The sequence below is a fragment of the Acanthochromis polyacanthus genome, chromosome 3 (genome assembly GCF_021347895.1).
Source record: "Acanthochromis polyacanthus isolate Apoly-LR-REF ecotype Palm Island chromosome 3, KAUST_Apoly_ChrSc, whole genome shotgun sequence".
NCBI lineage: Eukaryota > Metazoa > Chordata > Actinopteri > Pomacentridae > Acanthochromis > Acanthochromis polyacanthus.
In genome coordinates, this window is record NC_067115.1 from 282,317 (window position 1) to 307,949 (window position 25,633).

At 46.5% G+C, this 25,633-nt stretch overlaps 1 protein-coding gene and 1 long non-coding RNA gene across 5 annotated transcripts in view; one reads left to right on the plus strand and one right to left on the minus strand.

Annotated features, from left to right (window-relative positions):
- The window catches only part of LOC110970651 (echinoderm microtubule-associated protein-like 6), a 41,914-nt gene that overhangs the window by 2,777 nt on the left and 13,504 nt on the right, over positions 1-25,633 (plus strand). For all 3 annotated transcript variants that reach the window (XM_051946133.1, XM_051946134.1, XM_051946135.1), the window contains exons 2-23: positions 11,051-11,210; positions 11,288-11,386; positions 11,463-11,531; positions 12,871-13,056; positions 13,248-13,383; positions 15,823-16,024; positions 16,106-16,243; positions 18,537-18,793; positions 19,452-19,661; positions 19,857-20,024; positions 20,197-20,303; positions 20,378-20,478; positions 21,174-21,360; positions 21,440-21,545; positions 22,110-22,203; positions 22,284-22,384; positions 22,928-23,130; positions 23,409-23,520; positions 23,599-23,726; positions 23,978-24,119; positions 24,293-24,445; positions 24,529-24,660. In XM_051946133.1, the coding sequence (XP_051802093.1) occupies positions 11,051-11,210; positions 11,288-11,386; positions 11,463-11,531; positions 12,871-13,056; positions 13,248-13,383; positions 15,823-16,024; positions 16,106-16,243; positions 18,537-18,793; positions 19,452-19,661; positions 19,857-20,024; positions 20,197-20,303; positions 20,378-20,478; positions 21,174-21,360; positions 21,440-21,545; positions 22,110-22,203; positions 22,284-22,384; positions 22,928-23,130; positions 23,409-23,520; positions 23,599-23,726; positions 23,978-24,119; positions 24,293-24,445; positions 24,529-24,660 (3,191 nt within the window). The remainder of the gene's footprint in view (positions 1-11,050; positions 11,211-11,287; positions 11,387-11,462; positions 11,532-12,870; positions 13,057-13,247; positions 13,384-15,822; positions 16,025-16,105; positions 16,244-18,536; positions 18,794-19,451; positions 19,662-19,856; positions 20,025-20,196; positions 20,304-20,377; positions 20,479-21,173; positions 21,361-21,439; positions 21,546-22,109; positions 22,204-22,283; positions 22,385-22,927; positions 23,131-23,408; positions 23,521-23,598; positions 23,727-23,977; positions 24,120-24,292; positions 24,446-24,528; positions 24,661-25,633) is intronic.
- Positions 297-11,042, minus strand: LOC127533358 (uncharacterized). Of its 2 annotated transcripts, XR_007941113.1 has the most exons (6): positions 8,626-11,042; positions 4,342-6,623; positions 3,850-4,239; positions 1,075-2,293; positions 855-1,036; positions 297-816 (listed from the first exon to the last, which is right to left on the minus strand). It is a non-coding gene; the product is annotated as an uncharacterized LOC127533358 (long non-coding RNA). The 2 variants fall into 2 exon arrangements; XR_007941114.1 differs by lacking the exon at positions 3,850-4,239 and having other exon boundaries at positions 855-1,457; positions 4,774-6,623.

The window sequence follows — 25,633 nt, forward strand, 5'->3', positions numbered from 1 at the left end:
AAACGCGGAAATGCCCGGCAGCAGCCGACCACGAGAGTTTCGTGTTGCGGTGACGGACTGGCTTGGCTCTGTGCCAAATCAAATTTTCAAAATCATCTGGCGGGCCAGATATTATTGCTGACGGGCCAGTTTTGTCCCACGGGCCGCCAGTTGCCGACCACTGTTCTAGGCTCTGATTGGTTCTGCTGCTTTCAAGGTGAACAGATGTGGATCCAATCAGAGTCTTTGTTTACTCATAAACAGCAATGAAAAACCGTCAGTCCTTCGGTGTTTCTTCACACCAAGCCCGAGGCGTGCTGCTGAACATAAATGCGTGTTCGTCAGTACGTGTCAGACGCAGCTGTCCGTCAGCCAATCACAGCGCAGCATGCGTCTGTGTCAGCAGCTGTCGCTGTGAGGTCACCCTGACTGATGAGGTCACAGTGATGACACAGCAGGTACAGTTTCTGCTGGTTCAGAACTGTCCACCAATCACATGCAGGGGTCTGAGCATGCTCAGCGCTGCCTCTGGTGGCAGGAAGATGTATTACTGTTAGTGCTGTTATTATCATGGAGCGTCTGTATCTAACCCGTCTGTCTGTCCGTCTCTAACCCGTCTGTCTGTCTCTAACCTGTCTGTCTGTCTCTAACCCGTCTGTCTGTCTCTAACCTGTCTGTCTGTCTCTAACCTGTCTGTCTGTCTCTTACCTGTCTGTCTGTCTCTAACCCGTCTGTCTGTCTCTTACCTGTCTGTCTGTCTCTAACCTGTCTGTCTGTCTCTTACCTGTCTGTCTGTCTCTAACCCGTCTGTCTGTCTCTTACCTGTCTGTCTCTTACCTGTCTGTCTGTCTCTAACCTGTTTGTCTGTCTCTTACCTGTCTGTCTGTCTCTAACCCGTCTGTCTGTCTCTTACCTGTCTGTCTGTCTCTAACCTGTCTGTCTGTCTCTTACCTGTCTGTCTGTCTCTAACCCGTCTGTCTGTCTCTTACCTGTCTGTCTCTTACCTGTCTGTCTGTCTCTAACCCGTCTGTCTGTCTCTTACCTGTCTGTCTCTTACCTGTCTGTCTGTCTCTAACCTGTCTGTCTGTCTCTTACCTGTCTGTCTGTCTCTAACCCGTCTGTCTGTCTCTTACCTGTCTGTCTGTCTCTAACCTGTCTGTCTGTCTCTTACCTGTCTGTCTGTCTCTAACCCGTCTGTCTGTCTCTTACCTGTCTGTCTCTTACCCGTCTGTCTGTCTCTAACCTGTTTGTCTGTCTCTTACCTGTCTGTCTGTCTCTAACCTGTCTGTCTGTCTCTTACCTGTCTGTCTGTCTCTAACCTGTCTGTCTGTCTCTAACCCGTCTGTCTGTCTCTTACCTGTCTGTCTCTAACCTGTCTGTCTCTTACCTGTCTGTCTGTCTCTAACCTGTCTGTCTGTCTCTTACCTGTCTGTCTGTCTCTAACCTGTCTGTCTCTAACCTTTCTGTCTGTCTCTAACCTGTCTGTCTGTCTCTAACCTGTCTGTCTGTCTCTAACCCGTCTGTCTCTAACCTGTCTGTCTCTAACCTGTCTGTCTCTTACCTGTCTGTCTCTAACCTGTCTGTCTCTAACCTGTCTGTCTCTAACCTTTCTGTCTGTCTCTTACCTGTCTGTCTGTCTCTAACCTGTCTGTCTGTCTCTAACCCGTCTGTCTGTCTCTTACCTGTCTGTCTCTAACCTGTCTGTCTCTTACCTGTCTGTCTGTCTCTAACCTGTCTGTCTCTAACCTTTCTGTCTGTCTCTAACCTGTCTGTCTGTCTCTAACCCGTCTGTCTGTCTCTTACCTGTCTGTCTCTAACCTGTCTGTCTCTAACCTGTCTGTCTCTTACCTGTCTGTCTCTAACCTGTCTGTCTCTAACCTGTCTGTCTCTAACCTTTCTGTCTGTCTCTTACCTGTCTGTCTGTCTCTAACCCGTCTGTCTGTCTCTAACCTGTCTGTCTCTAACCCGTCTGTCTGTCTCTAACCTGTCTGTCTCTAACCTGTCTGTCTCTAACCTGTCTGTCTGTCTCTTACCTGTCTGTCTGTCTCTAACCTGTCTGTCTGTCTCTTACCTGTCTGTCTGTCTCTAACCCGTCTGTCCGTCTCTAACCTGTCTGTCTGTCTCTTACCTGTCTGTCTGTCTCTAACCTTTCTGTCTGTCTCTTACCTGTCTGTCTGTCTCTAACCTGTCTGTCTGTCTCTAACCTGTCTGTCTGTCTCTTACCTGTCTGTCTGTCTCTAACCTGTCTGTCTGTCTCTAACCCGTCTGTCCGTCTCTAACCCGTCTGTCCGTCTCTAACCTGTCTGTCTCTTACCTGTCTGTCTGTCTCTAACCTGTCTGTCTCTAACCTGTCTGTCTCTTACCTGTCTGTCTGTCTCTTACCTGTCTGTCTGTCTCTTACCTGTCTGTCTGTCTCTAACCTTTCTGTCTGTCTCTTACCTGTCTGTCTGTCTCTTACCTGTCTGTCTGTCTCCAACCTTTCTGTCTCTTACCTGTCTGTCTGTCTCTAACCTGTCTGTCTGTCTCTAACCTGTCTGTCTGTCTCTAACCTGTCTGTCTGTCTCTTACCTGTCTGTCTGTCTCTTACCTGTCTGTCTGTCTCCAACCTTTCTGTCTCTAACCTGTCTGTCTGTCTCTTACCTGTCTGTCTGTCTCCAACCTGTCTGTCTGTCTCTAACCTATCTGTCTCTTACCTACCTGTCTGTCTCTAACCTGTCTGTCTGTCTCTAACCTGTCTGTCTGTCTCTTACCTGTCTGTCTGTCTCTAACCCGTCTGTCTGTCTCTTACCTGTCTGTCTCTTACCCGTCTGTCTGTCTCTAACCTGTTTGTCTGTCTCTTACCTGTCTGTCTGTCTCTTACCTGTCTGTCTGTCTCTAACCTGTCTGTCTGTCTCTTACCTGTCTGTCTGTCTCCAACCTTTCTGTCTCTAACCTGTCTGTCTGTCTCTTACCTGTCTGTCTCCAACCTGTCTGTCTGTCTCTAACCTATCTGTCTCTTACCTGTCTGTCTGTCTCTAACCTGTCTGTCTCTAACCTGTCTGTCTGTCTCTAACCTGTCTGTCTGTCTCTAACCTGTCTGTCTGTCTCTTACCTGTCTGTCTGTCTCTAACCCGTCTGTCTGTCTCTTACCTGTCTGTCTCTTACCCGTCTGTCTGTCTCTAACCTGTTTGTCTGTCTCTTACCTGTCTGTCTGTCTCTAACCTGTCTGTCTGTCTCTTACCTGTCTGTCTGTCTCTAACCCGTCTGTCTCTAACCTGTCTGTCTCTTACCTGTCTGTCTCTAACCTGTCTGTCTCTAACCTGTCTGTCTCTAACCTTTCTGTCTGTCTGTTACCTGTCTGTCTGTCTCTAACCCGTCTGTCTGTCTCTTACCTGTCTGTCTCTAACCTGTCTGTCTCTTACCTGTCTGTCTGTCTCTTACCTGTCTGTCTGTCTCTAACCTTTCTGTCTGTCTCTTACCTGTCTGTCTGTCTCTAACCCGTCTGTCTGTCTCTTACCTGTCTGTCTCTAACCTGTCTGTCTCTAACCTGTCTGTCTCTAACCTTTCTGTCTGTCTCTTACCTGTCTGTCTGTCTCTAACCTGTCTGTCTGTCTCTAACCCGTCTGTCTGTCTCTTACCTGTCTGTCTCTAACCTGTCTGTCTCTTACCTGTCTGTCTGTCTCTAACCTGTCTGTCTCTAACCTTTCTGTCTGTCTCTAACCTGTCTGTCTGTCTCTAACCCGTCTGTCTGTCTCTAACCTGTCTGTCTCTAACCTGTCTGTCTCTAACCTGTCTGTCTCTTACCTGTCTGTCTCTAACCTGTCTGTCTCTAACCTGTCTGTCTGTCTCTTACCTGTCTGTCTGTCTCTAACCTGTCTGTCTGTCTCTTACCTGTCTGTCTGTCTCTAACCCGTCTGTCCGTCTCTAACCCGTCTGTCCGTCTCTAACCTGTCTGTCTGTCTCTTACCTGTCTGTCTGTCTCTAACCTGTCTGTCTGTCTCTTACCTGTCTGTCTGTCTCCAACCTTTCTGTCTCTAACCTGTCTGTCTGTCTCTTACCTGTCTGTCTGTCTCCAACCTGTCTGTCTGTCTCTTACCTGTCTGTCTGTCTCCAACCTTTCTGTCTCTAACCTGTCTGTCTGTCTCTTACCTGTCTGTCTGTCTCTAACCCGTCTGTCTCTAACCTGTCTGTCTCTTACCTGTCTGTCTCTAACCTGTCTGTCTCTAACCTGTCTGTCTCTAACCTTTCTGTCTGTCTCTTACCTGTCTGTCTGTCTCTAACCTGTCTGTCTGTCTCTAACCTGTCTGTCTCTAACCTGTCTGTCTCTTACCTGTCTGTCTGTCTCTAACCTGTCTGTCTCTAACCTTTCTGTCTGTCTCTAACCTGTCTGTCTGTCTCTAACCCGTCTGTCTGTCTCTTACCTGTCTGTCTCTAACCTGTCTGTCTCTAACCTGTCTGTCTCTTACCTGTCTGTCTCTAACCTGTCTGTCTCTAACCTGTCTGTCTGTCTCTTACCTGTCTGTCTGTCTCTAACCTGTCTGTCTGTCTCTTACCTGTCTGTCTGTCTCTAACCCGTCTGTCCGTCTCTAACCCGTCTGTCCGTCTCTAACCCGTCTGTCCGTCTCTAACCTGTCTGTCTCTTACCTGTCTGTCTGTCTCTAACCTGTCTGTCTGTCTCTAACCTGTCTGTCTGTCTCTTACCTGTCTGTCTGTCTCTAACCTTTCTGTCTGTCTCTTACCTGTCTGTCTGTCTCTAACCTGTCTGTCTGTCTCTTACCTGTCTGTCTGTCTCTTACCTGTCTGTCTGTCTCTAACCTGTCTGTCTGTCTCTAACCCGTCTGTCTGTCTCTTACCTGTCTGTCTCTAACCTGTCTGTCTCTAACCTGTCTGTCTCTTACCTGTCTGTCTCTAACCTGTCTGTCTCTAACCTTTCTGTCTGTCTCTTACCTGTCTGTCTGTCTCTAACCCGTCTGTCTGTCTCTAACCTGTCTGTCTCTAACCCGTCTGTCTGTCTCTAACCTGTCTGTCTCTAACCTGTCTGTCTCTAACCTGTCTGTCTGTCTCTTACCTGTCTGTCTGTCTCTAACCCGTCTGTCCGTCTCTAACCCGTCTGTCCGTCTCTAACCCGTCTGTCCGTCTCTAACCTGTCTGTCTCTTACCTGTCAGTCTGTCTCTAACCTGTCTGTCTGTCTCTTACCTGTCTGTCTGTCTCTAACCTGTCTGTCTGTCTCTAACCTGTCTGTCTGTCTCTAACCTTTCTGTCTGTCTCTTACCTGTCTGTCTGTCTCTAACCTGTCTGTCTGTCTCTAACCCGTCTGTCCGTCTCTAACCCGTCTGTCCGTCTCTAACCTGTCTGTCTCTTACCTGTCTGTCTGTCTCTTACCTGTCTGTCTGTCTCTAACCTGTCTGTCTGTCTCTAACCTGTCTGTCTGTCTCTTACCTGTCTGTCTGTCTCTAACCTTTCTGTCTGTCTCTTACCTGTCTGTCTGTCTCTAACCTGTCTGTCTGTCTCTAACCCGTCTGTCCGTCTCTAACCCGTCTGTCCGTCTCTAACCTGTCTGTCTCTTACCTGTCTGTCTGTCTCTAACCTGTCTGTCCGTCTCTAACCTGTCTGTCTGTCTCTTACCTGTCTGTCTGTCTCTAACCTGTCTGTCTGTCTCTAACCCGTCTGTCCGTCTCTAACCCGTCTGTCCGTCTCTAACCTGTCTGTCTCTTACCTGTCTGTCTGTCTCTAACCTGTCTGTCTGTCTCTAACCTGTCTGTCTGTCTCTTACCTGTCTGTCTGTCTCTAACCTTTCTGTCTGTCTCTTACCTGTCTGTCTGTCTCTAACCTGTCTGTCTGTCTCTAACCCGTCTGTCCGTCTCTAACCCGTCTGTCTGTCTCTAACCTGTCTGTCTCTAACCTGTCTGTCTCTTACCTGTCTGTCTCTAACCTGTCTGTCTCTAACCTTTCTGTCTGTCTCTTACCTGTCTGTCTGTCTCTAACCCGTCTGTCTGTCTCTAACCTGTCTGTCTCTAACCCGTCTGTCTGTGTCTAACCTGTCTGTCTCTAACCTGTCTGTCTCTAACCTGTCTGTCTGTCTCTTACCTGTCTGTCTGTCTCTAACCTGTCTGTCTGTCTCTTACCTGTCTGTCTGTCTCTAACCCGTCTGTCCGTCTCTAACCCGTCTGTCCGTCTCTAACCCGTCTGTCCGTCTCTAACCTGTCTGTCTCTTACCTGTCTGTCTGTCTCTAACCTGTCTGTCTGTCTCTTACCTGTCTGTCTGTCTCTAACCTGTCTGTCTGTCTCTAACCTGTCTGTCTGTCTCTTACCTGTCTGTCTGTCTCTAACCTGTCTGTCTGTCTCTAACCTGTCTGTCTGTCTCCAACCTGTCTGTCTGTCTCTAACCTGTCTGTCTCTTACCTGTCTGTCTGTCTCTAACCTTTCTGTCTGTCTCTAACCTGTCTGTCTGTCTCTTACCTGTCTGTCTGTCTCTTACCTGTCTGTCTGTCTCCAACCTTTCTGTCTGTCTCCAACCTGTCTGTCTGTCTCTAACCTGTCTGTCTGTCTCTAACCTTTCTGTCTGTCTCTTACCTGTCTGTCTGTCTCTAACCTTTCTGTCTGTCTCTAACCTTTCTGTCTGTCTCCAACCTGTCTGTCTGTCTCTAACCTGTCTGTCTCTTACCTGTCTGTCTGTCTCTAACCTTTCTGTCTGTCTCTAACCTGTCTGTCTGTCTCTTACCTGTCTGTCTGTCTCTTACCTGTCTGTCTGTCTCCAACCTTTCTGTCTGTCTCCAACCTGTCTGTCTGTCTCTAACCTGTCTGTCTGTCTCTAACCTTTCTGTCTGTCTCTTACCTGTCTGTCTGTCTCTAACCTGTCTGTCTGTCTCTTACCTTTCTGTCTGTCTCTTACCTGTCTGTCTGTCTCTAACCTTTCTGTCTGTCTCTTACCTGTCTGTCTGTCTCTAACCTGTCTGTCTGTCTCTTACCTGTCTGTCTGTCTCTTACCTGTCTGTCTGTCTCTAACCTGTCTGTCTGTCTCTAACCCGTCTGTCTGTCTCTTACCTGTCTGTCTCTAACCTGTCTGTCTCTAACCTGTCTGTCTCTTACCTGTCTGTCTCTAACCTGTCTGTCTCTAACCTTTCTGTCTGTCTCTTACCTGTCTGTCTGTCTCTAACCCGTCTGTCTGTCTCTAACCTGTCTGTCTCTAACCCGTCTGTCTGTCTCTAACCTGTCTGTCTCTAACCTGTCTGTCTCTAACCTGTCTGTCTGTCTCTTACCTGTCTGTCTGTCTCTAACCCGTCTGTCCGTCTCTAACCCGTCTGTCCGTCTCTAACCCGTCTGTCCGTCTCTAACCTGTCTGTCTCTTACCTGTCAGTCTGTCTCTAACCTGTCTGTCTGTCTCTTACCTGTCTGTCTGTCTCTAACCTGTCTGTCTGTCTCTAACCTGTCTGTCTGTCTCTAACCTTTCTGTCTGTCTCTTACCTGTCTGTCTGTCTCTAACCTGTCTGTCTGTCTCTAACCCGTCTGTCCGTCTCTAACCCGTCTGTCCGTCTCTAACCTGTCTGTCTCTTACCTGTCTGTCTGTCTCTTACCTGTCTGTCTGTCTCTAACCTGTCTGTCTGTCTCTAACCTGTCTGTCTGTCTCTTACCTGTCTGTCTGTCTCTAACCTTTCTGTCTGTCTCTTACCTGTCTGTCTGTCTCTAACCTGTCTGTCTGTCTCTAACCCGTCTGTCCGTCTCTAACCCGTCTGTCCGTCTCTAACCTGTCTGTCTCTTACCTGTCTGTCTGTCTCTAACCTGTCTGTCCGTCTCTAACCTGTCTGTCTGTCTCTTACCTGTCTGTCTGTCTCTAACCTGTCTGTCTGTCTCTAACCCGTCTGTCCGTCTCTAACCCGTCTGTCCGTCTCTAACCTGTCTGTCTCTTACCTGTCTGTCTGTCTCTAACCTGTCTGTCTGTCTCTAACCTGTCTGTCTGTCTCTTACCTGTCTGTCTGTCTCTAACCTTTCTGTCTGTCTCTTACCTGTCTGTCTGTCTCTAACCTGTCTGTCTGTCTCTAACCCGTCTGTCCGTCTCTAACCCGTCTGTCTGTCTCTAACCTGTCTGTCTCTAACCTGTCTGTCTCTTACCTGTCTGTCTCTAACCTGTCTGTCTCTAACCTGTCTGTCTCTAACCTTTCTGTCTGTCTCTTACCTGTCTGTCTGTCTCTAACCCGTCTGTCTGTCTCTAACCTGTCTGTCTCTAACCCGTCTGTCTGTGTCTAACCTGTCTGTCTCTAACCTGTCTGTCTCTAACCTGTCTGTCTGTCTCTTACCTGTCTGTCTGTCTCTAACCTGTCTGTCTGTCTCTTACCTGTCTGTCTGTCTCTAACCCGTCTGTCCGTCTCTAACCCGTCTGTCCGTCTCTAACCCGTCTGTCCGTCTCTAACCTGTCTGTCTCTTACCTGTCTGTCTGTCTCTAACCTGTCTGTCTGTCTCTTACCTGTCTGTCTGTCTCTAACCTGTCTGTCTGTCTCTAACCTGTCTGTCTGTCTCTTACCTGTCTGTCTGTCTCTAACCTGTCTGTCTGTCTCTAACCTGTCTGTCTGTCTCCAACCTGTCTGTCTGTCTCTAACCTGTCTGTCTCTTACCTGTCTGTCTGTCTCTAACCTTTCTGTCTGTCTCTAACCTGTCTGTCTGTCTCTTACCTGTCTGTCTGTCTCTTACCTGTCTGTCTGTCTCCAACCTTTCTGTCTGTCTCCAACCTGTCTGTCTGTCTCTAACCTGTCTGTCTGTCTCTAACCTTTCTGTCTGTCTCTTACCTGTCTGTCTGTCTCTAACCTTTCTGTCTGTCTCTAACCTTTCTGTCTGTCTCCAACCTGTCTGTCTGTCTCTAACCTGTCTGTCTCTTACCTGTCTGTCTGTCTCTAACCTTTCTGTCTGTCTCTAACCTGTCTGTCTGTCTCTTACCTGTCTGTCTGTCTCTTACCTGTCTGTCTGTCTCCAACCTTTCTGTCTGTCTCCAACCTGTCTGTCTGTCTCTAACCTGTCTGTCTGTCTCTAACCTTTCTGTCTGTCTCTTACCTGTCTGTCTGTCTCTAACCTGTCTGTCTGTCTCTTACCTTTCTGTCTGTCTCTTACCTGTCTGTCTGTCTCTAACCTGTCTGTCTGTCTCTTACCTGTCTGTCTGTCTCTTACCTGTCTGTCTGTCTCTAACCTTTCTGTCTGTCTCTAACCTTTCTGTCTGTCTCCAACCTGTCTGTCTGTCTCTAACCTGTCTGTCTCTTACCTGTCTGTCTGTCTCTTACCTGTCTGTCTGTCTCTTACCTGTCTGTCTGTCTCTAACCTGTCTGTCTGTCTCTTACCTGTCTGTCTCTAACCCGTCTGTCTGTCTCTAACCTGTCTGTCTCTAACCTGTCTGTCTCCAACCTGTCTGTCTGTCTCTAACCTGTCTGTCTCTTACCTGTCTGTCTGTCTCTAACCTGTCTGTCTGTCTCTTACCTGTCTGTCTGTCTCTTACCTGTCTGTCTGTCTCTAACCTTTCTGTCTGTCTCTTACCTGTCTGTCTGTCTCTAACCTGTCTGTCTGTCTCTAACCTGTCTGTCTGTCTCCAACCTGTCTGTCTGTCTCTAACCTGTCTGTCTCTTACCTGTCTGTCTGTCTCTAACCTTTCTGTCTGTCTCTAACCTGTCTGTCTGTCTCTTACCTGTCTGTCTGTCTCTAACCTTTCTGTCTGTCTCTAACCTGTCTGTCTGTCTCTTACCTGTCTGTCTGTCTCTAACCTGTCTGTCTGTCTCTTACCTGTCTGTCTGTCTCTAACCTTTCTGTCTGTCTCTAACCTGTCTGTCTCTTACCTGTCTGTCTGTCTCTAACCTTTCTGTCTGTCTCTAACCTGTCTGTCTGTCTCTTACCTGTCTGTCTGTCTCTAACCTGTCTGTCTCTTACCTGTCTGTCTGTCTCTAACCTGTCTGTCTGTCTCTAACCTGTCTGTCTGTCTCTTACCTGTCTGTCTGTCTCTAACCTGTCTGTCTCTAACCTGTCTGTCTCTTACCTGTCTGTCTGTCTCTAACCTGTCTGTCTGTCTCCAACCTTTCTGTCTGTCTCCAACCTGTCTGTCTGTCTCTTACCTGTCTGTCTGTCTCTAACCTGTCTGTCTCTAACCTGTCTGTCTCTTACCTGTCTGTCTGTCTCTTAACCTTTCTGTCTGTCTCTAACCTGTCTGTCTGTCTCTAACCTGTCTGTCTGTCTCTTACCTGTCTGTCTGTCTCTTACCTGTCTGTCTGTCTCTTACCTGTCTGTCTGTCTCTAACCTGTCTGTCTCTAACCTGTCTGTCTGTCTCTTACCTTTCTGTCTGTCTCTAACCTGTCTGTCTGTCTCTTACCTTTCTGTCTGTCTCTTACCTGTCTGTCTGTCTCTAACCTGTCTGTCTGTCTCTTACCTGTCTGTCTGTCTCTTACCTGTCTGTCTGTCTCCAACCTGTCTGTCTGTCTCCAACCTGTCTGTCTGTCTCCAACCTTTCTGTCTGTCTCCAACCTGTCTGTCTGTCTCTAACCTGTCTGTCTCTAACCTGTCTGTCTCTTACCTGTCTGTCTCTTACCTGTCTGTCTGTCTCTTACCTTTCTGTCTGTCTCTAACCTGTCTGTCTGTCTCTAACCTTTCTGTCTGTCTCTTACCTGTCTGTCTGTCTCTTACCTGTCTGTCTGTCTCTAACCTGTCTGTCTGTCTCTTACCTGTCTGTCTGTCTCTAACCTGTCTGTCTGTCTCTAACCTTTCTGTCTGTCTCTTACCTGTCTGTCTGTCTCTTACCTTTCTGTCTGTCTCCAACCTTTCTGTCTGTCTCCAACCTGTCTGTCTGTCTCTTACCTGTCTGTCTGTCTCTAACCTGTCTGTCTGTCTCTTACCTGTCTGTCTGTCTCTAACCTGTCTGTCTCTAACCTGTCTGTCTCTTACCTGTCTGTCTGTCTCTTACCTGTCTGTCTGTCTCTTACCTGTCTGTCTGTCTCTAACCTTTCTGTCTGTCTCTTACCTGTCTGTCTGTCTCTTACCTGTCTGTCTGTCTCTAACCTGTCTGTCTCTAACCTTTCTGTCTGTCTCTAACCTGTCTGTCTGTCTCTTACCTGTCTGTCTGCCAGCCTGGCCATCCATCCAGATAAGATCCAGGTGGCGACGGGTCAGGTGGGTAAGGACCCGTTCATCTGTATCTGGGACACCTACGCCATGCAGACGGTGTCCATCCTGAGGGACGTCCACACCCACGGAGTCGCTTGTCTGGCCTTCGACTCTGACGGACAGGTGAGACCGGGACAGCAGAAAACACGGTGGGCGGAGCTACACCTGGGAAACTAACCGTTTTGTTTCTGTTGCCATAGCGACTGGCCTCGGTCGGCCTGGACGCCAAGAACACGCTGTGCGTTTGGGATTGGAGGAGAGGACGAGTCCTCGCCACGGCGACCGGACACTCGGACAGAGTAAGGCCGCCGATGGGCTCACCTGTGCAGGTATGTGGAGCTCTGCAGCAGCCTCTCACTCTCTGTGTCCTCTCAGATCTTTGACGTCTGCTGGGATCCGTTCCAGGCCAGCCGGCTGGTCAGCTGTGGAGTCAAACACATCAAGGTGAGACCGCCTCCAGTGTCAGGTGACCTGTGATGTCACCTGCTGAGCTCTGTGCGACGGCTTGGTGACGGCTTTGTTCTTCATCTGTTTCTGATTTAGAGACAATAATGGTCCAAACATGAGACAAACTATGACATAAATCTGTGCAAAATTCATGTAAAATGTTTAAAAATAACTCAAAAACTGCCTGAAATTACATAAACTTGCACAAATGAACTTGGAAAAAGTCAAAAAGGACATAAACTTGTCTGCAGTAGTTTAAAAAAACATAAAAATTTGTCCAAAATGACTTAAAGCTGTGCAAAAAAAGTGCAAAAATTACATTGACAATGGTCTAAAATGGCATAAATCTGTGCAGAATTGTTAAAAAATGATTCTAAATGTTCTAAAACTTGTTAAAAATTAATTTAAGAGTAAAACCAATAAAATAAAACCACCAGAAACAGAGAACAGAGGAGCAGGTAGTTGGAGATCCAGTATGGAGGAACATCTGCAGATGATGAGCAGAGTAGAGAGGATAAATGGAGATAGAAGAACATCTGCAGGATGAGGAGCTTCAGGAGAAACCAGCTGCAGTCTCATTTCTGTCAATTTGGGTCTCGTTTTTGTTGTATTGTGTCTGTCTTTGTTGTATTGTGTCTCGTTTTTGTTGTTTTGTGTCTCGTTTTTGTTTTTCGTGTCTCGTTTTTGTTGTTTCGTGTCTCGTTTTTGTTGTATTGTGTCTGTCTTTGTTGTATTGTGTCTCGTTTTTGTTTTTTCGTGTCTCGTTTTTGTTGTTTCGTGTCTCGTTTTTGTTGTTTCGTGTCTCGTTTTTGTTGTTTCGTGTCTCGTTTTTGTTTTATCGTGTCTCGTTTTTGTTGTTTCGTGTCTCGTTTTTGTTTTTTCGTGTCTCGTTTTTGTTTTTTCGTGTCTCGTTTTTGTTGTTTCGTGCCTCGTTTTTATTGTTTCGTGTCTCGTTTTTGTTGTTTCGTGTCTCGTTTTTGTTGTTTCGTGTCTCGTTTTTGTTGTTTCGTGTCTCGTTTTTGTTGTTTCGTGTCTCGTTTTTGTTTTATCGTGTCTCGTTTTTGTTTTCTCGTGTCTCGTTTTTGTTTTTTCGTGTCTCATTTTTGTTGTTTCGTGTCTCGTTTTTGTTGTTTTGTGTCTTGTGTTTGTTGTTTGTTGCTTACACTTCTCTTGAGGTTCTCAGTCGTCAGGTCCTGGTGATGGCAGGAGCTTCAGGAGAAACTGACTGGAGGTTGAGGAAGATGTTTGTCCTGAAGCTCCTACCATCTCTTCCTAACCGTTAAGTCCAGAGGGTGGAGCTACCTGGTCAGGTGATGCTGTCGTTGTGTTTGTGCAGTTCTGGACTCTGTGTGGAAACGCTCTGACGCCAAAGAGAGGAATCTTCGGGAAGACGGGCGACCTCCAGACCATCCTGTGTGTTTCTGTGGCCAAAGAGGAGCTGACGTACTCCGGAGCTCTGAACGGAGATGTCTACGTCTGGAAAGGAATCACTCTGATCAGGACTGTGCAGGCTGCTCATGGGGTACTGATGCATTGTGGGAGTTGTAGGACTGTTCATTTTACATAACAGAATGTTTAAACTTCAATTAAAAGAAGTAAAGGATGTAAAATTAATGTATGAAGTGAATGAAGGTAGACACAAGCTTAAAGAAAAAAGCTTTAGAAGGTTCAGTCCTGGACAGCAAAGGAGCATGATGGGAAATGTATTTCCAGGCCGGGATCTTCAGCATGCACGCCTGCGAGGAAGGATTCGCCACCGGAGGACGAGACGGCTGCATCCGACTCTGGGACGTTGACTTCAAACCCATCACCAAGATCGACCTGAGAGAGGCCGAGCAGGGATACAAAGGTAGCGTCACATGACAGAACGAGCAAAGCAAGACACAGAATGACGAAAACGAAACAGACGGCGACAAACAGGAGACACAAACGACAAAAGCAAGACACAAAACGACTAAAACAAGACACAACATGACCAAAACAAGACACAGAATGACGAAAACGAAACAGGCAGTGACAAAAGGAGACACAAACGACAAAAACCAGACACAAAATTACTAAAATGAGAGACAAAGCAACAAAAATGAGACACAAAACTACTTAAATAAGACACAAACTGACTAAAATGAGACACAAAACAACAAAAACAAGGCAGAAAATGACTAAAATGAGACACACCTGCAACCCCTCAGATGTGTCTCGTTCAGGTGTATCTCCGTGTAGTGGTGCAACGGATCATCGTTGATCGTATGGATCGCTCTCCACGTGGTCCACGGACTGGTTGATGAAAAAAAGTTGTACGTGATCACGTGGAGAGCGCATGTTTAATCCACACTAGCTGAGTGCAGTGGAAGTCATGGCTAGCAGAGGAGCAGAGGAACTTGAAAAACCTTCTGCGTCATTTAAGTCGCCCGTATGGGAGCATTTTGGTTTCCTGTAAAATACAGTGATGATGGAAGAAAGGTGGTGGACAAAACTATAACGGTGTGTAGGCACTGTGGCAGAGAAAGCCGTATGAGAGGAAACACATCGAGCGTGACCAGCCATATGAAGCGACATCACCTGGATGTGTCAGTGACAGGAGCCAAGATGAAGGCTGCTAAACAACCTGATCACCGCGGCATTTAAACGGCCTCTTGCTGCAGAATCTCACCGGGCTAAAGCTGTTACAGAAGCTGTTGGGGTGTTTACAGCTGCAGACATGAGGCCATATTCTGTGGTGCAAAACACGGGGTTTAACCCTTAGGGCCCTTTATATTTCACCTTAAAAGCTGTTGATTTTGCTTTGCTTGGTATCTTTTTTTCAGCACAACCTCACCTGTGTGATTCTATAATTATTTATACATTTTGATATAATGTATGGACACACTTGACCTAAAATAGCAGAAAAAATACAAAATCCGAGCAGAAAAAAGTTAGATTTTTTTTGCTGTGGACACCATAAACATGTGTAATGAATCTTTTTCAGAACTTATAATGTAAATATAAATTGTTTGTCATAAAATAATGTACAAATTTAGCAGTTAACACAGTTATATACCACTGTTTGCACTAAAATGCAGGAATTTTTTAGGTGTTTTTGCACAACTATTTACAAAATCATGAGGAGTCACAATAAAATTTTAAATAAATGAATTTGTACCATTCCAAAAAGCTTTTTCTGTTCACCACAATCTATCCAATGACAAAAACAATAGAAACAGGCTTTAGGACCATGGGGAGAATCCAGAGTCCTGGTGTTCTCCATTGCTAGAATATGTTTATTATGAATGTTATTATTATTGTTATTGTTGTTGTTATTGTTTTATTATTATTAATCTATTTTTATTATAATTATTGTTATTATTATTGTTTTATTATTATCATTATTATTATTATTAGTAGTAGTAATATATTACATCTGAAACAAAATCTTCATTTTCTGTGCATCTTTGGTGTCGAGCAGAGAGTGATCTGTGGCCAAAGCCAGTGAAGGACGTGCTGCTCTCCCAAAGAGTTATAACTATCCCCTGACTAAAAAAAAAGATAGAAAGTTCCAAATCCGCACTTTGGCCATCTCTCCTCTGTGTATTTCTAGAACATTCCACTCTCTTACTATGAACACAGAGACTGGGGGCGTGTCTGTGGGCGTGTCTGTGGGCGTGTCTGTGGGCGTGTCTGTGCAGCCGCTCCCCGTCAGAGCGTCTCTGTCACTCAGCTCCAAGTTTCTCAGTCGCCTTTGGGGAAATCCAGTTTTTACTCCAGAGAACTCCAGGTTTGTGAAAATCTGGTCCACATTTTCCTTCCTACACCAAGCATAACTCCAAAGGTCTGTGTTTCTGCCGGATGCTTTCAGCAGAGAGGACTCTCCGCTGAGTCCAAAGTTCAAAGTTTCGCCGCGCATAAAAGACGCTGGAAATAGCTCCGGTGAAGTTCGGTAAAAAATGTGGCGTTTATTATTGATCATATCTCTGGTTTTACTTGGCCAATCAACATGATTCAAAAACTGGTAGAAAGTTCAAAATCTGCAATTTCAGCACACGATTAAAGAGAGACTCGCCGACGCTTCATTTTCCTGCTTTGTTTTGATTACAGCGGCGCAACAAGAAAACGCTCCAGAGCGTTTTTAGGGTAGCGAGGGTTAAACATGCTGAACACGCTTGAACCACGTTAGATCCCATCATGCACCCACTTCAGTGAGAAGATTGTGTCTTTTTTTTTTGCTGATCCAATCTGTGACTTAAAACAGTGATACGATCTGAACCGAGAGTTTTTTGATCCGTTGCGCCCCTATCTCCGTGTGTTTCAGGTCTGTCGATCCGCAGCGTCTGCTGGAAGGCCGACCGTATTCTGGCTGGGACTCAGGACAGCGAGATCTTCGAGGTGATGGTCCGGGACCGGGACAAACCGGTTCTGCTGATGCAGGGTCACAGCGAGGGGGAGCTGTGGGCGCTGGACCTACACCCCAAACAGCCGGTCGCCGTTACCGGGAGCGACGACCGCTCCGTCAGGTCGGTCTGAACCACCAACACCTCACCTGTCTGTCTCACCTGTCTGTGGTCCTCACCTGTCTGTCTCTCCTGTCCCCTCAGGCTGTGGAGTCTACCTGACCACACCCTGCTGGCTCGCTGTAACATGGAGGAGTCGGTCCGAAGTGTTTCCTTCAACAACGATGGCTCTCAGCTGGCTCTGGGCATGAAGGACGGTTCCTTCACAGTGCTGCGAGTCAGGTGACCTTCCTCAGGATGACCAGACAGCTGGTTGGTTCGACCAGAGGACTGGCCTGACAGTAGATCCGTGAGCTGCTAAAGCAGGAGGCTCATTTTCAACAAGCGTTTTAAATTATCGGTAAAAACTTCAGTGCATCTGGCCTGTTTTCACCTGTTCATGTGGATTCTAGACACTAACTCTGAGACTAGAAGTCAGCTTCACCTTTAGTTGGGTTAAAACAGCTTCAGGAACATGTTTAACAGGTTGTCAGGAGTTTCCAGAGGTCGAGTCAAAACTTGACGCCTCTGATTAACATAAAGTCAGCAACAAGACACTTCGTCTCTCAAAACCTTACTGCAGCATTGTCAGAAAGATTACAGAGACAAGGACTGGGAAAGTCCTGTGGAACAAACCATTAATGGAGCTCAGACAGACACAAAACGAGACTCAAAACGACCAAAACGAGACACAAAGCCACCAAAACGAGACTCAAAACCACCAAAATGAGACACAAAGCCACCAAAACGAGACACAAAGCCACCAAAACGAGACTCAAAACCACCAAAACGAGATAAAAAGCCACCAAAACGAGACTCAAAACCACCAAAACGACAAAAAACGACCAAAACGAGACACAAAACCATCAAAACGAGACACAAAACCACCAAAACAAGACTCAAAACCACCAAAACGAGACACAAAATGACACGCAAAACCACCAAAACGAGACACAAAACCACCAAAACGAGACTCAAAACCACCATAACGAGACACAAAACCATCAAAACGAGACACAAAACCACCAAAACAAGACTCAAAACCACCAAAACGAGACTCAAAACCACCAAAATGAGACACAAAGCCACCAAAACGAGACACAAAACCACCAAAACGAGACACAAAACGACCAAAATGACACACAAAACCACCAAAACGAGACTCAAAACGACCAAAACGAGACACAAAGCCACCAAAACGAGACTCAAAACCACCAAAATGAGACACAAAGCCACCAAAACGAGACACAAAGCCACCAAAACGAGACACAAAGCCACCAAAACGAGACTCAAAACCACCAAAACGACAAAAAACGACCAAAACGAGACACAAAACCATCAAAACGAGACACAAAACCACCAAAACAAGACTCAAAACCACCAAAACGAGACACAAAACGACCAAAATGACACGCAAAACCACCAAAACGAGACGCAAAACCACCAAAACGAGACACAAAACCACCAAAACGAGACTCAAAACCACCATAATGAGACACAAAACCATCAAAACGAGACACAAAACCACCAAAACAAGACTCAAAACCACCAAAACGAGACACAAAACGACCAAAATGACATGCAAAACCACCAAAACGAGACACAAAACCACCAAAACGAGACACAAAACCACCAAAATGACACGCAAAACCACCAAAACGAGACTCAAAATGACCAAAACGAGACACAAAGCCACCAAAACGAGACTCAAAACCACCAAAATGAGACACAAAGCCACCAAAACGAGACACAAAGCCACCAAAACGAGACTCAAAACCACCAAAACGAGATAAAAAGCCACCAAAACGAGACTCAAAACCACCAAAACGACAAAAAACGACCAAAACGAGACACAAAACCATCAAAACGAGACACAAAACCACCAAAACAAGACTCAAAACCACCAAAACGAGACACAAAACGACCAAAATGACACGCAAAACCACCAAAACGAGACGCAAAACCACCAAAACGAGACACAAAACCACCAAAACGAGACTCAAAACCACCATAATGAGACACAAAACCATCAAAACGAGACACAAAACCACCAAAACAAAACTCAAAACCACCAAAACGAGACACAAAACGACCAAAATGACATGCAAAACCACCAAAACGAGACACAAAACCACCAAAACGAGACACAAAACCACCAAAACGAGACTCAAAGCCACCAAAACCAGACACAAAGCCTCCAAAATGACAAGCAAAATGGCAAAAATGAAACACAAAACGGCCAAAACTAGACACAAAACAACCAAAGCGACCAATGAGTAGCGAGGAAAAGTCTGGAGAGGAAACATGGAGATAGAAAAACATCTACAGGATGAGGAGATGGGAGAAGCTTCTAGAAAGATTATTCTATGATTACAAGGACCTGGATGACAGAGAACCTCCGCAGACATATGGCGAGGCGTATAAATGTTACATTAAATGTTCTCGGGTTCTGAGGAACTCCAACGACCAGTCCATCATTTCCAGATTTACCCTGTAGATGCTCTCAGTACCTGGAGGTAATCGATCTTCTCTGCAGGGACATGACGGAGGTCGTCCACATCAAGGACAGGAAGGAGGTGATCCACGAGCTGAAGTTCTCTCCGGACGGTTCCTACCTGGCAGTGGGATCTAACGACGGGCTGGTGGATGTCTACGCCGTGGCTCAGCGCTACAAGAAGGTGGGGGAGTGCAGTCGCTCTGCCTCCTTCATCACTCACCTGGACTGGTCCGTCGACAGCCGCTTCCTGCAGACCAACGATGGAGCCGGAGAAAGACTCTTCTACCGGATGCCAGGTACCGGGCAGAGGGTGCACCTGTCTGCACCTGGGACTAGACTTTAGACTAGTCCTTTGACTGACCTGTACAGACTAGAGACCAGACCTGAAACTTGTTACCTGTCTAGAATGGGGACTTGACCTGGGACAAGATTTGGAGCTTACCTGCCTTTAGTGAAGACTTATCCATCCATCCATCCATTCTCTATACACCGCTTTATCCTCACTAGGGTCATGGGGGGTGCTGGAGTCTATCCCAGCTGACTCGGTGAAGGCAGGGGACACCCTGGACAGGTCACCAGTCTGTCACAGGGCTACATATACAGACACACAATCACACTCACACCTACGGACAATTTAGAGTAACCAATTAACCTCAGCATGTTTTTGGACTGTGGGAGGAAGCCGGAGTACCCGGAGAAAACCCACGCATGCACAGGGAGAACATGCAAACTCCATGCAGAAAGATCCCAGGCCCAGGCCGGGATTTGAACCGGGGATCTTCTTGCTGCAAGGCGAAAGTGCTAACCACTACTCCACTGTGCAGCGACTTGGGACTTATCCATACAGAATTACAACTGGACTTGTTACCTGTCTAGTCTTCATACTCAGCTGTCTAGTTATGGAAATCACCTGTCAAGCAGTGGAACTTACCTGCCTTCTTGGTGTTTGTGCAGCGGGGAAACTGGTTCCCAAGGAGGAGGCGAAGGGGATCCACTGGATGACCTGGACAGGTGTTGTCGGGCCGGAGGTGAACGGCATCTGGCCCAAATACTCGACCGTCACCTCAGTAAACTCGGTGGACGCCAACTACAGCAGCGCCGTGCTGGTGACTGGAGACGACCTCGGCCTCGTCAAACTGTTCAGGTTCCCCTGCTTGAAGAAAGGTCAGTGGTCCAGAACATTCTTAGTACTGCAGGAACTCATCTGAAGAACCAGGGCCTGAGTTTAGCTCAGATTCTTTGAGCTTTAGGACAGCTTTAGCTCCTTCCGGGTGTTGGAACAGATTGATTTCCCCCTGAGGAACCAGATGATCCTGACTTGTCTTCTAACGGCTGCTGATGATCGTCTTCCTCCAACAGGAGCCAAATTTAAGAAGTACATCGGCCACTCCGCCCACGTGACCAACGTTCGCTGGTCCAATGATCTGCAGTGGGTCGTCAGCACCGGCGGCGCCGACCACGCTGTCTTCCAGTGGAGGTTCCTGCCTGAAGGAGTCATGAACGGAGTCCTGGAACCGCTTCTCCAAGGTAACGTAGAGGTCTACCACTGAACCACAGACAAGTTCCTACTGGTCCATGTGTGATCTTTAAATCTCCAGGTGTTAATCCAGACACTCAGTGAGATGTTCTGTTTAGTTTATCTTCTGAATCTCTTCTTAAACCTCCGTTTGTCACTCAGTGAGATATTCTGTTTGTCCAGAGGGTTATGCCGACTCCAACAGTGGCGAGTCGGACTCGGACGTGTCGGACGTCCCAGAGCTGGATTCGGACATCGAGCAGGAAGCTCAGACCAGCTACGAGCGCCAGGTGACCAGGAAACAGACACCGTCACCAGATTACCTGTCTTACCCGCTGTCTGACTCACCTGTGTCTGTCTGCAGGTGTACAAGGAGGACCTGCCGCAGCTCAGGAAGAAGTTGATTGGCTCCCTGAAGCGGCAAAAAGCTCCCGATGAAGGCCTCCGTCTGCAGTTTGTTCATGGGTAAAAACCAAACCCTAAACCACTAACACTGATCACTTTCATCTCTTCTTTGGTTTGGTTTTTGGCCTTGGTCTCTTTTTTGTCATTTTGCGTCTTGTTATTGACGTTTTGTCTTGTTTTTTCATTGTTTTGTGTCTTTTACTTATCGTTTATCCATTTTTGCCACGTTGTAACTTTTTTGTCTTTTTTTCTGTTTTGTTTCATATCGTTTTTCTCATTTTTGTCATTTTGTTTAATTTTGTGATAGTTTGTCGTTTTTTTGTTTTGCATCTCGTTTTGTTTTATTTCGTGTCGTTTGTCACATTTTTGTTGTTTTGTGTTTAATTTTTGTAGTAGTTTGTCTTGTTTTTGTTGTTTCTTGTCTTTTTTAAAGTAGATCGTATATACTTCAGTTCTAGGTGACTAAATGTGTTCCTTTGTAGACTCTCTGTGAACTGGAAGTTGTAATGAGGAAATGATAAACTGAGGATGAAGGTTGCTGTTATTTTTCTTTATAAATTTCAGGTTGTTCATAAAGTTGAGTGAAAAGATAATTCCTTTAATGTATTTTTTTACACTAAAACAAAGGAACCATTGGGAGTTGTGGTTATTTATTGGTTATTATGCTGCGGTTTTACTGGTCCTCTGGAGATTAAACTGGGATGTTTGAACCCTGTTTGACCAAGCTCATTCTCGTGTCCACCTGTGTTTTCCAGGTACCGGGGCTTCGACTGCCGTAACAACCTGTTCTACAGTCAGACAGGTGAGGTGGTGTACCACGTTGCCGCCGTCGCCGTCGTCTACAACCGGCTGCAGCACAGTCAGAGGTTTTACCTCGGCCACGACGACGACATCCTCAGCCTCGCCGTCCATCCACTCAAAGATTACGTGGCCTCCGCTCAGGTACGGTCGGCCAATCAGAGCGCGGCACACTAGTGACGGGTTGCCTGAGAGCGTTTCTGATTGGCTGCTCTGTGTTCAGGTGGGCAGAGACCCGGCCATTCACGTCTGGGACATGCAGACCCTGAAGTGTCTGTCGCTGCTCAAAGGACACCACAGCAGAGGGGTCTGTTCTCTGGAGTTTACAGGTACCCAAGTCACCATTGGTTATCCCCAAATCTTCACCTTATATCCTTTAAAACAACATTAGTTATCCCTAAGTCCTCACCTGATATCCTTTAGAACAACATTGGTTATCCGTAAATCCTCACCTGTAATCCCTAAAACATTGGTTATCCCAGAATCACTCGTTTGTATTCATCACCAGTAATCCTTAAATTGTCCTTTTTAGCCTCTAAAGCACCATTTGTTATCCCTCTGTCATCACTTGTACACCTTAGATCAGCTTTTGTCTGTGACTCACTCATGTATTTTCATAGATCACTGTTTGTTGTCCCTAAATTATGACCATTAATCATTAAATTGGCATTTGTTCTGTCAGAATCACCATATGTCAATCAAGCAGGCGCCATTTGTTATCACTAAATCTCTGAGAGGAAACCATAAGTCATCATCTGTAATCCTTACGTCACCGTTTGTTATCCTTAACTAGTCCTTCTAAACCGTTAACCATCTTTGGTAGACCTCGTTTGTGGACTCACCAGATCACCGTTTATTATCCTTAACCCTCCTCCTGTATCTGTGTTCTTAAGCGGATGGCAAGAATTTGATCTCGGTGGGAATCGATGAATTTCACTCCATCATCATCTGGGACTGGAAGAAAGGAGAGAGACTAGCCAAGGCCAGGTACGTACACCTGGATACACAGATGATAGCAACATCTAAACATGATCCATCAGTCAGAAGGTTCTTCCTTCTGTGTTCAGGGGTCATAAGGAGAAGATCTTCGTGGTGAAGAGTAACCCCTTCAGGATGGACAAACTGGTGACTGTGGGGATGAAACACATCAAGTTCTGGCAGCACTCAGGTACACCCTCATTCCTGTTTACCTGAAACACACCTGATGGACAAGTGACTTGCAGTGGAACTGATCTTAGGTCAATGTTTGATTGATTTTTTTCTTTTTCTGATCACAAGAAAATTATTCTGAAGTGAAAAAAACGCGAAATACTTTTGTGTTTTCCTCTGAGTTTAGCTAGCAACGGGCACCATGACAAAGCCTTCTGTGGAGGTTAATGACCTGAGATGTTCCACCTTTTAATTGTAAGAGCTTCAGTAGAAACCAACTGGACTTCTCTGGAAGATGTTTGTTGAAACGTCTTCCAGAGAAGTCCAGTTGGTTTCTTCTGAAGCTCCTACGATCAACAGGACCTGGATGAGTTTAGCAGCAATGGGCACAATGACAAAGACTCACGTGGAGGTTGATGACCTCCAACCAGAGCTCAGGTGTTTAAAACATCATTATTAGCACTATATCAATCAAGATCTGCTTCTTGAATAAGAAATGTAACTAAATGTCGGAGCAGATTTCCTGTTGGCTGATCAGGTCATGTGCGGTCTCGTCCTGCAGGGGGCGGTCTGACGTTCAAACGGGGGATTTTCGGGAACCTGGGGAAGCAGGAGACGATGATGTCGGCGTGTTACGGCAGATCGGAGGACCTGGTGTTCTCCGGTGCCACCAATGGAGACGTTTACATTTGGAGAGACACGACGCTCATCAAGACCATCAAGGCCCACGATGGGCCGGTGTTCGCCATGTGCTCCCTGGACAAGGTGACCTGTTCATCATTTTACAAGAATAAAATGTATTTAGGAGGTTGTTCTAATGTTAGATTCTTTATAGATCAGTTACAATACACAAGTTCATTCCTCACTTTGATTTAAAAGAGCTAAATTATGAGATTAAGTTGTAAAATCACAAGAAAAATTATGTTTTGGGGTAAAATATTACGGTCAGAAACACCAACATCTAGACCCGAGCCAGGTGCAAACAAGGTTCCTGCGTCATTGATGAAGTTTTTTTTCCTCCTTGTGCTGCGTTGACTGTCCAGGGCTTCGTGACGGGGGGGAAGGACGGGATCGTGGAGCTGTGGGACGACATGTTCGAGAGATGTCTGAAGACGTACGCCATCAAAAGAGCCGCCCTGTCTCCGTCCTCTAAAGGTCACTTCCTGCTTTGTGTTCGCTCAGACTTTACGTTTCCTTCGCCGCCTGGTGTCTGATTGGTCTGTTTGTGGTCAGGTCTGCTGCTGGAGGACAACCCGTCCATCAGAGCCATCACTCTAGGACACGGCCACATCCTGCTCGGAACCAAGAACGGAGAAATCCTCGAGATCGATAAGAGTGGTCCGATGACGCTGCTGGTTCAGGTCAGAGGTCCATCAGAGAACATTCAAGCCTACAATTAAAAGGTGGAACATCTCAGGTCATTAACTACCACAGAAGTCTTTGTGATGGTCCCCGTTGCTAGTTAAACTCCCACAAAGCTATCTGCTGCTTGTAGTCACCATATTCCGGCATCCCTACTGCCAACTATCTGCACAGTCCTGAGTCCCAGACCAACAGGTGTGTAGAAGTGTTCACCTGCAGGTAAACGTTGACCTGTGTGTGCTGTGTTCAGGGTCACATGGAGGGTGAGGTGTGGGGTTTGGCAGCTCACCCTCTGCTGCCCGTCTGCGCCACCGTCAGTGACGACAAAACTCTGAAGATCTGGGAGCTGTCGGCCAATCACCGCATGGTCGCCGTCCGCAAGCTCAAGAAAGGTGAGATGAGCTGATAAAACCCCTTTATATACTTACACACCTGTGCGTTACCTACACTACCTGTGTGTTACCTACACTACCTGTGCGTTACCTGTGCGTTACCTGTGCGTTACCTGTGCGTTACCTGTGTGTTACCTGTGTGTTACCTACACTACCTGTGTGCTGCCTATCAGGTGGGCGGTGCTGCGCCTTCTCTCCAGATGGTAAAGCTCTGGCAGTTGGTCTGAACGATGGCAGCTTCTTAGTGGTTAACGCTGACACGCTGGAGGACATGGTGACCTTCCACCACCGCAGAGAGCTCATCTCAGACATTCGCTTCTCCCAAGGTACCTGAACTCAACACACAGACGGGTGCAGCGCATGGTGGCCGTGACTGGCATGTTGTTGATTGGTCAGGTGCTTGTTTCAGATGCAGGGAAGTACCTGGCCGTGGCCTCACATGACTCCTTTGTAGACATCTACAACGTCCTGACCAGTAAGAGAGTCGGCATCTGTAAAGGAGCTGGGAGCTGCATCACCCACGTCGACTGGGACTCCAGAGGTGAACACTCACCTGAACTCACTGAAATCTAAAGTTGACTTGGATATGAAGCATTTTGGCCTTAACTGTCTGCAATAAGTACGAACATGTGCTCCCTGGAAAAGGTGCAGCTCACCTGTTCATCATTTTACAAGAATAAAATGTATTTAGGAGGTAGTTAGATTCTGTAAATTTCAGTTACAGTACACAAGTTCATTCCTCACTTTGATTTACAAGATCTAAAAGATTAGTTTAGAAAATATATGAACACCAAGACTTCAATGAACATCTAGACCTCTATGAACACCTAGACCTCTATGAACATCTAGACCTCTATGAACACGTAGACCTCTATGAACATCCAGACCTCTATGAACACCCAGACCTCTATGAACACCCAGACCTCTATGAACATCCAGACCTCTATGAACACGTAGACCTCTATGAACACCTAGACCTCTATGAACACGTAGACCTCTATGAACACCTAGACCTCTATGAACACCTAGACCTCTATGAACACCCAGACCTCTATGAACATCCAGACCTCTATGAACACGTAGACCTCTATGAACAGTTAGACCTCTATGAACACCTAGACCTCTATGAACACCCAGACCTCTATGAACACGTAGACCTCTATGAACATCCAGACCTCTATGGACACCTAGACCTCTATGGACACCTAGACCTCTATGAACACCTAGACCTCTATGAACACCTAGACCTCTATGGACACCTAGACCTCTATGAACACCTAGACCTCTATGAACACCTAGACCTCTGTGAACACCTAGACCTCTATGGACACCTAGACCTCTATGAACACCTAGACCTCTATGAACACCTAGACCTCTATGAACATCTAGACCTCATGTCCTATGAACCTTAGCATGTTAGCGTGTTTAGAAATAAATGGTAAATAATTTTGTGTGAAATGGTAGCATCTTTTGCTGAAATTATCTGAGCCAACAACATCATACATAACATACCT